Genomic DNA, 17,032 nt, shown 5'->3' with positions numbered 1-17,032 from the left:
CAAACTTTCATGATTTCATGCAGGACATTTATAGTCTCTCAGACCCAAAACACATGTTTTGTTATCGTTGGATAAGATTTTGTCCGTGCAATTCCATGCTGTATTGATGTTGGTATACCATTAGGAGAGATCACAGGCAAACGGTTGATAAACATAACAATAATTCTACATTCTCTAATTGTATGGACTTTCTTGTAAATTAAGTAATGCAGATGTTTAACCATCATTTAACGCTTGAGAGCGTAAATTTAAACCAAATGGACCCGTACGGGTCCATTTGGTTTCATTTTACGCTCTCAAGAGTTAAAGATCTATATAAGGGTCCATTTGGTTAACTCTCCATCATTTAGCTGCATATGGGGACCATTTGTAACCTCCTCAAGGACAGCTGGTTGAGAACCACTGCTCCAAGACACTGATGTGTGTGTGTGTGTGCGTGTACAGTACACGACACACACACACACACACACACACACACACACACACACACACACACACACACACACACATGTGTCACATGACGTGCCCCTTAAACAGGGACGCCAGCAGCGCGAGGGCTGGTTAATTAAATGGAACACAAATATGAACAGGTGGTAGCTGGGGTGGAGGGTGAGACAGGTGGTAGCTGGGGTGGTGGAGGGTGAGACAGGTGGTAGCTGGGGTGGTGGAGTGTGAGACAGGTGGTAGCTGGGGTGGTGGAGTGTGAGACAGGTGGTAGCTGGGGTGGAGGAGGGTGAGACAGGTGGTAGCTGGGGTGGTGGAGGGTGAGACAGGTGGTAGCTGGGGTGGTGGAGGGTGAGACAGGTGGTAGCTGGGGTGGAGGAGGGTGAGACAGGTGGTAGCTGGGGTGGTGGAGGGTGAGACAGGTGGTAGCTGGGGTGGAGGGTGAGACAGGTGGTAGCTGGGGTGGTGGAGGGTGAGACAGGTGGTAGCTGGGGTGGTGGAGGGTGAGACAGGTGGTAGCTGGGGTGGTGGAGTGTGAGACAGGTGGTAGCTGGGGTGGTGGAGTGTGAGACAGGTGGTAGCTGGGGTGGTGTAGGGTGAGACAGGTGGTAGCTGGGGTGGAGGAGGGTGAGACAGGTGGTAGCTGGGGTGGTGGAGGGTGAGACAGGTTGTAGCTGGGGTGGTGGAGGGTGAGACAGGTGGTAGCTGGGGTGGAGGAGGGTGAGACAGGTGGTAGCTGGGGTGGAGGGTGAGACAGGTGGTAGCTGGGGTGGAGGAGGGTGAGACAGGTGGTAGCTGGGGTGGTGGAGGGTGAGACAGGTGGTAGCTGGGGTGGTGGAGGGTGAGACAGGTGGTAGCTGGGGTGGAGGAGGGTGAGACAGGTGGTAGCTGGGGTGGTGGAGGGTGAGACAGGTGGTAGCTGGGGTGGAGGGTGAGACAGGTGGTAGCTGGGGTGGTGGAGGGTGAGACAGGTGGTAGCTGGGGTGGTGGAGGGTGAGACAGGTGGTAGCTGGGGTGGTGGAGTGTGAGACAGGTGGTAGCTGGGGTGGTGGAGTGTGAGACAGGTGGTAGCTGGGGTGGTGTAGGGTGAGACAGGTGGTAGCTGGGGTGGAGGAGGGTGAGACAGGTGGTAGCTGGGGTGGTGGAGGGTGAGACAGGTTGTAGCTGGGGTGGTGGAGGGTGAGACAGGTGGTAGCTGGGGTGGAGGAGGGTGAGACAGGTGGTAGCTGGGGTGGAGGGTGAGACAGGTGGTAGCTGGGGTGGAGGAGGGTGAGACAGGTGGTAGCTGGGGTGGAGGGTGAGACAGGTGGTAGCTGGGGTGGAGGAGGGTGAGACAGGTGGTAGCTGGGGTGGAGGGTGAGACAGGTGGTAGCTGGGGTGGAGGAGGGTGAGACAGGTGGTAGCTGGGGTGGTGGAGGGTGAGACAGGTGGTATCTGGGGTGGAGGAGGGTGAGACAGGTGGTATCTGGGGTGGAGGAGGGTGAGACAGGTGGTATCTGGGGTGGTGGAGGGTGAGACAGGTGGTATCTGGGGTGGAGGAGGGTGAGACAGGTGGTATCTGGGGTGGTGGAGGGTGAGACAGGTGGTAGCTGGGGTGGTGGAGGGTGAGACAGGTGGTAGCTGGGGTGGAGGAGGGTGAGCAGCAAAACATTAGCACACGGCAGCGCAGCAGAATCAGCAGCAAGCAAGCAGGAGGAGGAGTGCAAACCCTTCCAGTTTAAATAGCCGGTATGAAGATGGAGTGAGAGTGTGATTGGCTGAGTGAACCATGTGACTGAGAACGTAATGCCCAATGAACGCCGGCAGCGACTGCACTGAGGTTCCCTGACTAGCTGAACTTGCTCTGCGCATGTCTACGACAGACGCGGCGCTCATTTTAGGCATTTTATCAGACGCTCTAAAAGGTTTCATGACATTCATTTCCATTTATTTTTAGGTTTTATGACCTCAATTACACCCAAAAAACCTGAACTTTGAACTTTCAGTTGTCTTTCTGTGGTCTGTAGTTTTCTCTGGTTTGGAAGCCTTTTGAGCTGCAATGAAAACAAGCAAAACTGTGACATCTGCTGGCAAATCCCATTGACATATATGGCATTTGCAGGCTGTGACATCACAAACAGCAGGAGAATCAGAGCACTTGTTTGAGCCAGAAAACCCCACACCACAGCATATCTACTGAATGTTAAAAGTTTATGTTTTTTTTGGGTGCAATTGAGCTCAGAAAACGCACGCACGCACGCACGCACGCACGCACGCACGCACGCACGCACACACACACACACACACACACACACACACACACACACACACACACACACACAGACACACACACACACACACACATGCACACCTATGTGCTTCCTGTCAACTCTGCCTCTCATGTAACCATATCATTCCCCCTCTCTCTCTCTCTCTCTCTTTCTCTCTCTCGCCATCCTTTAGGTTTTCCTGAGAAAACCTCACACTTGTGCGTGTGAGACGGAGTGAGTGTACGTGTGTGTGTGTGTGTGTGTGTGTGTGTGTGTGTGTGTGTGTGTGTGCGTGCTGCCTTTGTGTGTGTGTGCTGCCTGTGTGTGTGTGTGCTGTGTGTGTGTGTGCGTGTGTGTGTGTGTGTGTGTGCGTGTGCGTGCTGCTTTTGTGTGTGTGTGCTGCCTGTGTGTGTGTGTGTGTGTGTGTGTGTGTGTGTGTGTGCGTTCTGCCTGTGTGCGTGTGTGCGTGCGTGTGTCATGGACTTTAAGGACAAGGTCCTCATCCTGGGAGCCATTGCCGCAGCCTCTGCCTTCGTCGTCACCATCGTAATCGTGCTCATCTGCGTGGGATGCCAAAGGTGAGAGGTCACGAGCAGGTTCAAAGGTCACACACAGGTCGAGGTCAAAGGTCACATGGGTTGACCTCGAGGGCCAGCGGATCCACACCTAGCGTCTCACCATGATGGTGTCCCAGGGCCCCCCCCAGGGGTCCTTGAGGAAGTTACAGGGGGTCCCCGCAGCTAATGATAGTTATAGGAACCAAATGGACCCTCTGAGGCCCCTTTTCCACCGGTTGGTTCCCAATGGGAACCGGTTCAGTTATTTTTGGTTCTTAGTCCATGAGCTCCAACATTGGAACGTTAATTATGAATTGAGTGTGCAAAACCATATAATAGATTGTTATCAACATGACACTTCCGCAATTGATTACTTACATGGAGACAATGATTTATTGTATTACAAATTTTACATTTTTAAATATGCAAATGAGGCATTATGTAGGAAAATATGAAAAAGCTACTACTGTGGAAGGGTTATCATGTATTAATTTACTTGTATTGATCCTATAAAAATTCCTCCCCCCCCAAAAAACCCCTCCTTTGCACGTGCCTGATAGGTCTAGATTTTCCCACCAATGTTGGAGCTCTGGCTCATGGACTAAGAACCAAAAATAACTGAACCGGTTCCTATTTGGAACCAACCGGTGGAAACGTTCTGAGAGTGTACAGATGCAACCAAATGGACCTGTTTGTTCCATTTCTACACTCTCAAAGTTTAATTAACATTGATGTTACAATATAAATTGCGGTCTCAGAGATAGAAATTCCATTAAAAACCCTCTTATGGCTATTGACGTGATTGACGTTAAAAAATCCCTCTTAATTCCCTGTAATCAGGGGCTTAATGTAGCAAAATGTTGCAACCTTTAGCTTGTTTGGCTAACGGCCGATGTAATCTATACCTAAAACCGGACGAAGTCCGCGCGTGCACGTTCTCGCACGAAGCACTGTGAAATAAAACAGAAGAACACGCACACACACACCCACCCACACACACACACACACACACACACTACACTACACTGAAATCCTCCCGTTATAGAGCGTCGAAGTCCGGCCCCCAACCAGCGGCCCGGAAGAGACTTTCCCGTAAATTTTTCCCATAGACGTTTCAAAGAATATTTTTTTAAATACGTTTAAGACTCGGACAAAGACAACTGTTGTTGTGACAAATCATGACGATAAACACACAATGTTTTGTGGCGGTTAAACAATTAGAAAGAAGGAAAAGAAGTGCCGTTAAATACTTCTATTTATATTTTCTTTCCCCAAAACATTGTGTTTATCGTCATGAGTTGTCACCATCCCAGTTGGCTTTGTCCGACGCTTACAGGTCTTTGAATAAATACTTTCTGAAGCGTCTATGGCAGTGGTTCCCAAACTCTTTCATGTCAAGGACCCCCAAATTGACACTAATTAGCCCCACGGATGTATGGACTTGCCAAAGTTTTCAAATAAATGATAGTGGAGTAAAAGGTACAGTGTTTTCCTTTCAGATGTAGTGGTGTAGAAGTAAAAGTATACTAAAGAAAGTACAAAAAAAACAAAAAATCACCTCAAAAAGGTAATCCTCGGGTCAGACAAAAGCAATGGAACATGAAATATGATCCTAAAAGTACAGGCAGGAGCAATGGAACATCATGCAGGTTTTTTCCTCATCCCTCCGGGGACCAATCAGAGGCTGCCCCACGGCGTTGTTGCCGGGGGATACAGGCAGATTAGGATGTGTGCCCAGCGGGCGTCATGATGTAATGGTGTTTTGATTGATTGATTGAAATATTTATTAACAGTTTGTAGAATTTACAGTACATTTTAAGCACAAACTCAATACAAAGACTGTCAACTGTGAGTGGACGACCCAATTAAGCATTACACTTGTTTACAACAGGGTCCACATTGTTCAATTCATCAAAACATTTAAAGACATACAACCATTTAGAGACATACAAATAGACATTTCTATGTAGCTAAAGAACAGAACAGGAATTCATCATATGGGAAGCAAAAAAGGGAAAATATACAAGCACTGGGAAAATATACAATATACAGTGAGGGAAATGGGGTGGGGGGGATTCAGATTTTACAGAGGCCAGTTTCGAATTGCAGCCATCCGTAGGTGCCCTTTGAGAGCGGTTTTGAAGGAGTCAAGGGATTCACATGTCTTAATGACTGTTGGTAGGGCGTTCCACATTTTGGTGGCATAGGAGCGAAAAGAATTTAGTCCCTTGTTTGTGCCGAATCTGGGTTGCACATGGTTTGTTGCACTCCCTCTGGTGTTGTGGGTGTGGACTTCGTTTACATTAAGGAAGTATTTAGACAGGTACATGGGTATCTTGGTGGTGTATCGAATCTTGTGGACCAGACCCATTGCAAGATGCTGTACTCTGTCGACGACCCTAAGCCATCCCAGCCTGTCAAAGTGGGCAGGGGTGAGGTGGGTTCGGGGGGTGAGGCCAAGTAGGAGCCTGACCAGTTTGTTTTGGGAGGTCTGGAGCCTTGTTTTAAGGGCCTTTGAGGTGCTGTGGTACCAAGAGGTGGATGCATAGTCAAAGAAACCTTGTACGAGGGCTCCTGTTAAGGTCTTCAAGGTGTTTTTGCTGACCAGTGAGGAGATCCTGTAAAGGAATCTTGTTCTTTGATTGACTTTTTTGATTACGTTGGTGGCCATTTTATCACCGGAAAGATTAGCCTCCAGGATGGAACCTAGGTAGGTAATTTGATCTTTTCGTGTGATAATATTGTCACCCACTCTAACCAAGAAGCCATCTGCCTTGCTGAGTTTACTATTTGATCCGAAGAGGATGGATTCAGTTTTTCCCAGGTGTAAGGATAGTTTGTTATCAGCGAGCCAGGTGCAGATTCTACCGAGTTCAGAGCTGAGGGTCTTTTCAACCTGCAGTTTGTTCCTGTCCGAGACCAGCAGTGCTGAGTCATCTGCGAACAGGAACAAGTTGCAGTCACAAGCTGAAGTCATGTCGTTAACATAAATTAGGAACAGTAAAGGCCCTAGTATGCTTCCTTGTGGGACACCACAGCTCACTGGGAGGGGAGGGGACAGTGTTCCGTTCACCTCCACCATCTGTTCTCTCCCCTCCAGGTAGGATTGCATCCAGCTCACTGATGTGCTATCAAAACCAATAGCTTTAAGCTTGTTAAACTTGTAGATAACAAGTGTCTATTAGCTCAACTAGAGCTGTTTCCGTCGGTCGTCGGCCTACTTAACTCCTTTGCTGCCCCTAGTGTTAGCATGCTGGTACTGCCCCAGGGGCCACCCGTCCAGGCCCACTATACAGAGCTTCCGGATTAAACAGGAAGGTGGTGCCTTCCAGAAGTGGAACGACAAACAACACAACACAGCCCAGAGCCTTTAGCTAGCAGTACAACCAGCTACATTTTCTCAGTGACACGATACAAAATCACAAATGATTTACGATCGTCGGGTGTGCACCGGCTCACCATGGACAGCTCTCTAACCTTTGGAGATACGGCGCTTTGAAAATCGAGTTATAATGGAGGCTCAACTGAGCTGGATTTAGAAATCGCATTGCTGGTGGTGTCCGAGGAGGAATATTCTAATGCTAAAAGGTAAACAGACCGACGGCTTGTTCATATATGGATTAAACATATGTCTACACTTATAAGCGTAGTTGGCATAAATAGGTCCCAATAGCCTAGCTACGTTTATAAGCGTAGATGGCAAGAAAATAATAATAGGAACGATGCAAGTTAGGAACCTAATATGCTATTCCCGTTGTCATGGCACCCGTTCGAACAGCCTGTCTGTGTCCCTTTTGTGCCCATATATGGAGATCTCTGTATCTGCCTGTCTTGCCTGTGTATGAAGAGTGCAAGACTGGTTAGGTAATCAAATGACAAGGGTGGGGTTGCCATGGCAATCAATTGGCTGAGGCAGAGGCTGGGAACAGGTGATGGGACTTGGGGGGGAGGATTCACACTATGGTCCTGGATGCGCACTCGGGACCACTTGGCAGATGTTGTGGTTAGTGTGAATGCTGCGTACCGTTCCTGCAAGCGGATCACCCAACAGTATACCCGTATATACTGAAGTGTACTCGCTGCAATGTGAAAGAAAAGCATTGAGTACAGTTGACTCGGGTGCAGAAGAATCAATGTGAATCATAGCCAGCGGGGAACCAGACAACCGTACTCGGGAACAGTTTGAATCAAACGGACTCCGTGTGAATCCCCTATTAGGCTCATCATTAGGTCCGCTGGCAGAGCCTGACCATAGCCTTTTCTGGCGGTTCTGGACAACCGGGTATCCGACCGACTCAAGGCCAGACATGTACATACACAAGTACAGAGATGTGGTGCGCCTGCCTGCCTGCCTGCCTGCCTGCCTGCCTGCCTGCCTGTCTGTCTGTCTGTCTGTCTGTCTGTCTGTCTGTCTGTCTGTCTGTCTGTCTGTCTGTCTGTCTGTCTGTCTGTCTGTACCACCTGGGTCCTGTTATTATGCAGACAGCCCCCTAGGGGGAGCTGGTCTTCCTCTGTCTTTCTCACGCTCGTCCCCCAGGCGTACCATACGTAATCAGAGCCTTCATCTCCCCCCCCCCCCTCTCTCTCTCTCTCTCTCTCGGGGTTAGAAGCAGAGAGCCGCTATAGCCTTCTCTGTGAACCCTCCTCTCAACATATGATTGTGTTACACCAGAGCTCGTTTGTACATGAATGCATCGGTTACACAGGTGTTGGAAAGAAGCAGGTGTTGGAAAGCAGGTGTGCAATGAGATGCAGAAACACTCATATCAAGAAAAAGTCTGGTATTGGAAATGCACTTGGGGAAAAGTACAAAAGTATTGGCGTCGACATATACTTCCCTCCCATGTGGTTACCTGGCTGGATGGCAGTCATGGCACTTAACCCGCCTTCTAATGAGAGCTCAAAATCTATTTATATGTCATTGTCCTGTAATGTCATTCCTGTCGAATGTCATGGTTTTATGTTCTGAGTGGACCCCAGGAAGATTAGCTGTTGATTTGCACCAGATAATAATGTCGTATAGCTCGTAGGGTTGTCACAATACTTATTCCATCATAATTCTGTAATCGTAATTATTTGACGTAATCGCAATTTTTCGGTCATAATCGTCATAATCGTATCCATGTTGAAAAATGTTCATGCACAAAAAGGCAGAAATTGTGCGTCAACAAAGCATTGCATGGTTTAACCCTGCATAGATGTAGACATATAGAACCCCTAACCAGGGACGTGCAGAGAGTGTTAGAGGGGCAGGGGCTAAAATCCCGTTAAGAGGGCACTTTTGGACAAAAATAGCGAAAATAGCAGATCTACAAGCTCAGCGTGACGCGTTGAGAGCTTGTGGGTCAGCTATTTTCGGGGCGCAACCACTCTTTATCCAGTGGAGATGCGGTGTGTAACGACATGGATTTCCAAACAAATTTGTTCAGCGCAAAATACTGCGTTCAAGTTCAGGAGACTCCTGAACGCTTTCTTCTGGAATGACATGGAAAGGAGTGGCATTTTGCATTTCTTTCACCATCAGTAAATGCTGCATTCGTGGTCAGGAGAGAGCAGTTGTTTTTTTCGGGTAAAGGGGCAGGGGCTGAAGCCCCCTTTGATGTCTATGTGTGCACGTCCCTGCCCCTAACCCCTGGGCACACTGAGAAACCCTGCATAGATATAGACATGTAGACAAGGTTGGCTGATGTGAGGAAGAAGCACTCAATTCAATTCAATTCAATTCAAAGGGCTTTATTGGCATGAGAAAACATACGTTTACATTGCAAAAGCAGAAAGAACAATACAACAATACAGCAATACAATCAAAACAAAAAGTATGTACTTTGAAGGTCAGGATCTTCAATAGATCAACTTCTATGTACCAAGATCACTCGATGCAGGTATAGTGCAGGAATATACACAATGATTAGTCTTTAGGGTGGTTGTGTTCCATTTGATATCCTTCTATCACAGCAGCTCACAAATCTTGCTGCTGTGTTTGCACATTGTTGTACTTCGCCCAGCAGATATGGGAGTTTTTTGTCATTGGTCATGTTTTCAAAATCTCTGTGTGTGGTTGTAATCTGTGGGGAGTATGTGTCTCTGATGTCTTGGTACAATGGACAGATGGTTAGGAAGAGTAGCTCGGTTTCCACTTCATTTAGTGTGCAGTGGGTGCATAGTCTGTCTTCTCTCGGGATACAGGTCTGCCTATGACGGCCTTTCTCGATCGCGAGACTGTGCTCACTGAGTCTGTACCTAGTTAAGATTTTTCTTTGTTTTGGGTCGGTCACGGTGCTCAGGTATTCTGCCACTGTGTATTCTCTGTTTAGGGCCCTCACTGTCATGGTTTGGGTTTGTGTGGTGGTGCCCCCTCTGGTGGCCACTTTGAACATTGTTTTTTTGGCCTTGTGTTTGTGTTTTGATTTCCCGTGAACACGTCATGCTCTCTCGTTTGTAGGAATTCTTATCAAACCACAGATCTCTGTCCTCAATGTCCTGACAACACACTGTTGATATTATGGATGTGTGTGTGTGTGTGTGTGTGTGTGTGTGTGTGTGTGTGTGTGTGTGTGTGTGTGTGTGTGTGTGTGTGTGTGTGTGTGTGCGCGTGTGCGTGTTCTACTGACCTTTGACCTTCCCGTCTCGTCCTCCTCAGAAAGAGCAAGAGCAAACACCCCCCCGCCGGGGAGAAGGGCACATCTGTTAATATGGTGAGATATCAGTTCATTCCTAATGTCTCTCTACCTCTCTCTCTCTCTCTCTCTCTCTCTGCATGCGTGCGTGCGTGCGTCCGTGCGTGCATGCGTGCGCATCCCTTTTTTTTTTGCCGGTCAATAAGCACACGTAGGCCTACATTACATTTGCATGCTACTGTATACGCATGGTCTATAAGACTGGTCTATATTAAGCATTCATATACTGTATATGTGTGTGCACCTTTGCATTGGACAGATCTAGAAGCTTTTTTATTCTCTATTTATGCGTACCTTTGCTTTCCACAGCAAGGCACCCTGCAACATCCTAAGATTTAATATCTTATTTTTATATTTCAGCAAGGCACCCTGAGACATGCTAAGATATAATATCTTATTTTATATTTCAGCAAGGCACCCTGAGACATGCTAAGATATAATATCCTATTTTTATATTTCAGCAAGGCACCCTGAGACTGACATGCTAAGATATAATATTTATTTTTATATTTCAGCAAGGCACCCTGAGACATGCTAAGATATAATATCTTATTTTTATATTTCAGCAAGGCACCCTGAGACATGCTAAGATATAATATCTTATTTTTATATTTCAGCAAGGCACCCTGAGACATCCGAAGCTGAACTCCATGAGTAAATCTGACACCAGGCTTCATGAGATCAACCGTCTGCCGTGCAACGGAAACGGTAAGCGTCACTGACCGACCGTCGGTAACGTTCACCACAGACACACTGGTTTACCGTCTGTCCTGTGAAAGCAGGGAATCATAGCTTCAAATTGACATATTGGTTGTTCAGTTTGACCCACCAGTTTTGGAGATATGGCTTATAGATTGATTGATTATTTATTGCAGACTCAGGGGAATCCATATCACAGTACAGAACAACAACACAATAGATAAAGAGAATAATAAAATAGAAAGAAATATATAATAAAAAGAGTTCCATCATATTCAGTTTCGAACATACAGACAGAGGGGTGGATTCCCCCGCCCAGTGAAAGTCCTTATGGATAGAGTTTAGACCTTCCAGATCTTGTTTAGCCAGAAATGTCTCCTGGACACACAAAATGTGTTTGTCCACAACAATACGCCGTGATTTATCCGTTTCACTGTGGCCAACACGCAGCCCTCGCGCATTGTAGGATACAACACTGATGTTCATGTTCATAGTGATTGATACGTGTCACAGTGACTATGCAGTCGCAGATTGACTCTCATTCCGAGCAGCAGGTATATCGCTCCCCCCTCGCTGCTATTAGACTTTAGCCCAAAAGCCTCATAATAGCGGCGGACATAAATCCCAGCTGGCCACAGTTTGGGATCAAACATTTCCTCAACACTATTACATTCGGCTGTGGGGTGACTCGATTTTGCGGCATGTCATTGTCTTATTATCCAGTTTCTCTGCTAGATAATCACGTATAGTATCCGCATCCAGAAGAGGGGAGAATCGAGTAGCAAACACACTCACCAGTTTGGTTGTCACCACTGCGATGTTGCTTTCCGTGCCCGTGCCCGTGCCAACTATGCCAGGGTTCTTCTGCTCACGTTTCAGGTTTGCTTGCTTGTTGTGATTGTGTCGCGCTGCTGTTGACACCGGCTTCTTGCACCCTTCCTTACAATTTACAATTTACAATTTACAATTTAGGCATTTAGCAGACGCTCTTAATCCAGAGCGACTTACATTTAAGCAAGAACAAAGCATGGGAATACATCACATAAAAAGCATTTATCATGAAACATGCGTAAGCTAAGAAAGTAACAGTGGAATATTTATATAGTGAAACTATACATACACTATACATATAAACTATACATCTTTACTACTATGCTATATATGTGTACTATGGCGTGCTATGACTACATACAATACTTCACGACAACGCTCCACTGTTGGGACTGTAGTTGCGAACGTGGTAATGCAGTTGTAATGACACCTGTCACATCCACCACTTCCTCATGTTGATCGCCATCCGCGAGCCCTGAATGAATGCCCCCCACTCGTGAGGTACTGGGGGTTCCACCAGAGCCCAAACCCGCCGGGACAACGAGCCGTAGCTCCCTGGCGGTAGACGTTAGCTCAGGGGCTGTTAGCCCCCCCTCCCCCTCCTGTGCAGTGACAGCCCTGCTGTCAGTGACACTGACAACGGACCGGGGGTTCTCGCTCTGAAGACGGTGTTTTCCCGTAGCTGTCACACGGCGATCTAGGGCCGCAACAATAGCACTGAGGTTCACGCTCACATCTGTCTGTGTTTCGAGTGACCTCCTCAGACCAGAAACTTCATGGCTCAGCTGCTCCTTTCTGCTTAGCAGCGCCGAGGCGTCCATATTGCCGAACCACACAGGTGGTAGCTCATCCAGGTAGTGTGAGACAAACCGGGGAATATTTGAAAGCTCATTGAAAGAGCTCATTGAAAGCTTTCAAACAGGCCTTGACGTTTTTTATGTCCTTCTGTGGGCCTTTGTGCATGACATTACGTGAGTTGGGATTTGGGCAGAGCTCAAACAGCAACCGCTTGGATTCCTCAATCCACTGGGATGAAAAGTTGTTTGTTGTCAGCATCACAATTTCATCACGACTCAGTGTCTTCATTTTTACCGCAATAAAATTTAAAAGTTCGTCTTCCACAATCACCTTTCCATCCTCCGTTTTGTATATATCGGGTTTTGAGCGAGGGCAAGTAGAGCCTCCACCATCAGCACGCACACCCGCCATTGTCTGTCACATAGACAGTGCATGCGTCATAGAGTTATGTCTTGCGGAGAAACAGCAAGTTGAGAAAACAGGCCTGAAAGGTTCACTTCTGTGGACTCTAACATTACACCTAGCTACATGTTTAAGCATTTATTTCATATTTACATGTCGATTTCAGCTCTGACACTTATTTCAGACATGCTCTATAGTATTAGGCCAGTCGATCTAAGCTAAAAAGAGGCGTGGCCCAAAATAAATTGCAAAAGTAACCGTTCAAGGTTTTTTATGATCCTTTTATGATCCTTCCTTTTTCATGTTCATTCAAATAGCATATTCAAAATAGAGTATTATATAAATTGTGGATCATGGTAAATGTAATTTAAATTGCTGCAACCAAGTGTAAAGTGACTTACTGGATCTCTTGTCCATTGACGAAATTGTCAATACATTTAGTCTTAGTCATCATAGCTTAGTTTTCATTTAGTTTCCATTTAGTTTTCGTCAGTGAAAAAAGGTAGTCGACGGACATTTTTCGTCTTAGTTTTAGTCGACAAAAACAACACTGGACAGGGCAAGTTAAATGACATAATTTCTCCATATAAATAATCGATAATTTCAGTAGCAAGAGCGTGTCGTGAGCCGTGTTACTTTCTCGACATTAAGCTGTGTATGTGTTCAACAACACAGCCATGCAAAATAGCTATGAGGTGACGAAAGCTTGACCTGCATAACAACGTTTGGGGTGGGGTTTAGCGAAGGGCTAATTGTCTAGTGTAATCCCGGGGTCTACACTCCCTCTGCCAACCTGGGGAGAGCAACGGACTGACCTCATGCTTCCTTCAATGCATGAGGATTCCAAGCTGCTTCTTTTTACCTGACAGTGGGGAGTTTCCCCGGGTTGGAAGGAACACATTATTCCAACCATTACCTTTCCCCTCCATCAGGCTGGCAAAGCAAAGTTACTATATTTACTCAGGGTAACTGGACTAAGCTCAAGAACTTGTTTACAGCCAGGCCCTGCTCATAGAACATTTCATGGTAGGGGTTCAATGCCTTGCTCAAGGGCACTTCAGCGGTGGTAATTTTAACGTGTCCGTCCGGGGATACGAACTAAAGACCTTCCGATATCAAGACCGCTCCGCAAACCGTTCGGCCACCGCTGCCCCTGGCAGTATAGAGGCAGTATAGAGACCAGGATTAGCCGACTGCATGTTTTTTGTGAGGGTACCTACCCTACCCTACCCAACTACATTTCAAATAAATTGCCACTGCTCCCTCTCTCTCTCCCTCTCCGTCCACCACCCAGGGGTCCATAAAAACCGCCCAGCCAGCATGGACCTGCTGCTGCTCCACAGCCGTCGCTCCCAGCCAGACCTGAGGAGCCTGCACGGCCGCCAGCTGCCCCAGATCCCCACCAGCCCCACGGGCCCCGGAGGCCAGGGGCCTGACCTGGTGCCCGCCGGCCAGGGAGTGGATCAGGGGCCGGACCACGGTGGCCCGGGGCCCACCACAACGGTGGGAGGTGAGGACTATTACCAGGGATGTGCAGAGAATGTTAGGCCTCACACACGCGTAAAGCATTGCCGCCTCAATGAGGCGGTGTTCCTGTCTTTCTTGGATTATGGAGATATAATCTATAGACATGCAGCAGCATCCACTCTTAAATCCCTAGACTCTGTTTATCACTCATCGATGATAGCTATGGTACTCACCATTATATCTTAATATGGTGGTTGGATGGTCCTCCCTGACAGATGATAGCTATGGTACTCACCATTGTACAGTATTTTATGGTGGTTGGATGGTCCTCCCTGACAGAGAGACAAGAACTGCATTGGCAGGGGGGCACGGTGGCACAGTTGGTAGTGCTGTCGCCTCACAGCTAGAAGGTCCTGGGTTCGATTCCCGCTGGGGACGCTGTGGGCACTGGCGGCGTGTTCCCTCCTCCGCGTCATCAGTGCCCATACCCGAGGCGGGGGTTGGCGAAAGGGCCTTTCTGTGTGGAGTTTGCATGTTCTCCCCGTGTCCCCTAGGGTAGATACCCTCACAAAAACATGCAGTAATCCTGGTCTCTAAAACTACCTCCCCCTGGCCAGCCGGGGCGCCTGATGGAGGGGAAAGGAACTGGTCGGAATAACGTGTCCCTTCCACGCGCTACGTCCGGCCGGGGAAATTCCCCTCTGTCAGGTGAAAAGAAGCAGCTTGGACTCCTCATGCATAGAAGGAGGCATGAGGTCAGTCCGCTGCCCCCCCCAGGTTGGCAGAGGAAGTGTAGCGCCCAGGATTACATTGGATAATTGGCACTGGGTGAAAAGAAAACTGGGTTGCAAAATCGTGGGATAAAAATGTAATAAAAAAATGAATAACTGCATTGGCACCTGTCCTTGTATAAAGCCATGCTTGGAGATTGTCCTAAATACATCTCATATTTTCTGAAGTGGGACTCTGTGCCCTACCACACCCGGTCAAGTGGTTTCCCCAAATTCAAGGTACCAAAAGTTAGCTCTGAACTTGGTAGATCTGCTTTTGGCTTCTGTGGCCCTAATACATGGAATGACCTGCAAACTACATTGAAATTTACCACATCAGTGTAATTTTGAGAATAAACAAAATTAACGATTCACAAAATGAATGAATGAATGAATGAATGCTTGTCCAGTGAGAGTCACATGGTTTGACCAAACATTTTGTGTTTTGATGGCTGATTGCTGCCCCCTCCCCCCATCATACACAAATGTTTGGTCAAACCATGTGACTCATTGGAAAAGCATTGAGGCGGCCATCAAACACAGGTAGAGCACAGAACATTTGTTCTTTACGTGTGTATTAGTCACCACAACCAAAGACATTTTTTTCTTCTATTAATCTAACATGGTTAAAAGTTTCAAGTTAGAATGGGTTTGTATTGACCTGTTTTCTATGGCCCATAAGTCTTTGCGTTTTGTGTGTGCATAACAGGTCTATGAAAACAAGCACACATGAAAATAGCAGATCTACAAGTCACAGCGACACACTGTGAGGTTGTACATCTGTTATTTAAACAAATATTGAGAATATAGAAATATTTTGCATATATATTTTTATTTTACATTGTAACAAAAATGGCACCACATTTTTCCAGGTGGATGTCCATGGACAATTACATTAATCTGGAGTTTCTTGACGTGAAGAAATGTGGGAACCACTGATTTAAACAACAACAAGCTAAATTGAGCAACTACTGTACACTTTAGAAACAAGCCCAAAAAAACCACAACCAGCAACTACCAATAATTTATTTACAAGCAAACTTTACAGAAAAAAAACAAGGACATAAGAAGACATGGCAACACTGGCACTATTTTAGAAAAATCATGACAATGTTGCAAATCTTTGAATATATATTTTTTCAGAACATTTTTAAACTCAAATCTTTGCTTCTGGGGCGGTCACAACATATTTTCAGATGGGGGTCTGCGGCCAAATACAGATATCTTTTGGGGTCCTTGACATGATAGTGTTTGAGAACCACTGACATAGAAACATGAGGTTTTTCAGAAAACTGTGAAGACATTTGAAGACATTTTTAGAATCGAACTTAGGTCTAAATGGGTTAATATCAAATATCTAAATAATGAATCAAGAAACTTAAAAACTGTCTGGAGTGCTCAGACCCCCAAAAATATTTAAGGCAATTCTTTGTGCAGATTTCCATTGATCTGTGTGAAAGAAAACAGCTACATGACATGAACAGAAATGCCACATTTCTCAATGATCACAATCAATATGTATGACAAACAAATCAACCAATCACCTGTGATGTCACGACATGGCGACAGCCCTAGGCGAGGGAGAAAGGGGCGGAGACACCAGAGACCACACCTACACGGAGGTGGGGCTACGGAACAACCCTGCCTCCTCCTCGTTGTCCCACTGCGGTGGAGACGACGGCCTGTACGAGATGGTGGTGCTCCGCGGGGGTGAGGCCACGCCCCCCAACACCGCCAGGACCGCCCACAGCCCCCCCCAGGGCGACGCCCTGCACAGCCCCACCCGCAACGCCGCTGGGAATGCCAACGGAAACGTACGTGTGCATCCAAAATAAAAACTACAATTTAAATAAACTCTGTGGTTGAATTAAGCCTTTCTGGGCGGGAACCCCTTTTGGTGTTTTAAGCATTCTGTTCTACTTTAGCTATTGAAAAATTGTGAAAATGTGGCGCAAATCTTTGAATATATATTCTTTCAGAGCAAACGTTTTTAACTCAAATCTTTGCTTCTGAGGGGCCCTGGAACAATTTTCAGATGGGGGTCCACAGCCAAATACATATAATTCTGGGCGTCCGTGACATGAAATAGTTTGAGAACTGACATAGAAACACAACTCATGATTTAGAAGACATTTCTA

At 46.8% G+C, this 17,032-nt stretch overlaps 1 protein-coding gene across 1 annotated transcript in view; it reads left to right on the top strand.

Annotated features, from left to right (window-relative positions):
* Window positions 1–3,145: 3,145 nt before the first annotated feature.
* Window positions 3,146–17,032, top strand: part of LOC310861273 (uncharacterized protein) — a gene marked incomplete at its 3' end in the record, with an annotated part of 46,801 nt that continues 32,914 nt past the window's right edge. Inside the window, exons 1-5 of the mRNA XM_083768671.1 lie at window positions 3,146–3,271; window positions 9,891–9,945; window positions 10,545–10,635; window positions 13,952–14,167; window positions 16,464–16,708. Coding sequence (XP_083624797.1) covers window positions 3,171–3,271; window positions 9,891–9,945; window positions 10,545–10,635; window positions 13,952–14,167; window positions 16,464–16,708 — 708 coding nt within the window. The 5' untranslated portion in view covers window positions 3,146–3,170. The remainder of the gene's footprint in view (window positions 3,272–9,890; window positions 9,946–10,544; window positions 10,636–13,951; window positions 14,168–16,463; window positions 16,709–17,032) is intronic.

Source organism: Protomyctophum parallelum (assembly GCF_964188405.1).
Source record: "Protomyctophum parallelum genome assembly, chromosome: 7".
Classification (NCBI taxonomy): domain Eukaryota; kingdom Metazoa; phylum Chordata; class Actinopteri; order Myctophiformes; family Myctophidae; genus Protomyctophum; species Protomyctophum parallelum.
Note: the sequence above shows the minus strand (reverse complement) of the source record. Positions and strands in the feature narration are given on the sequence as shown.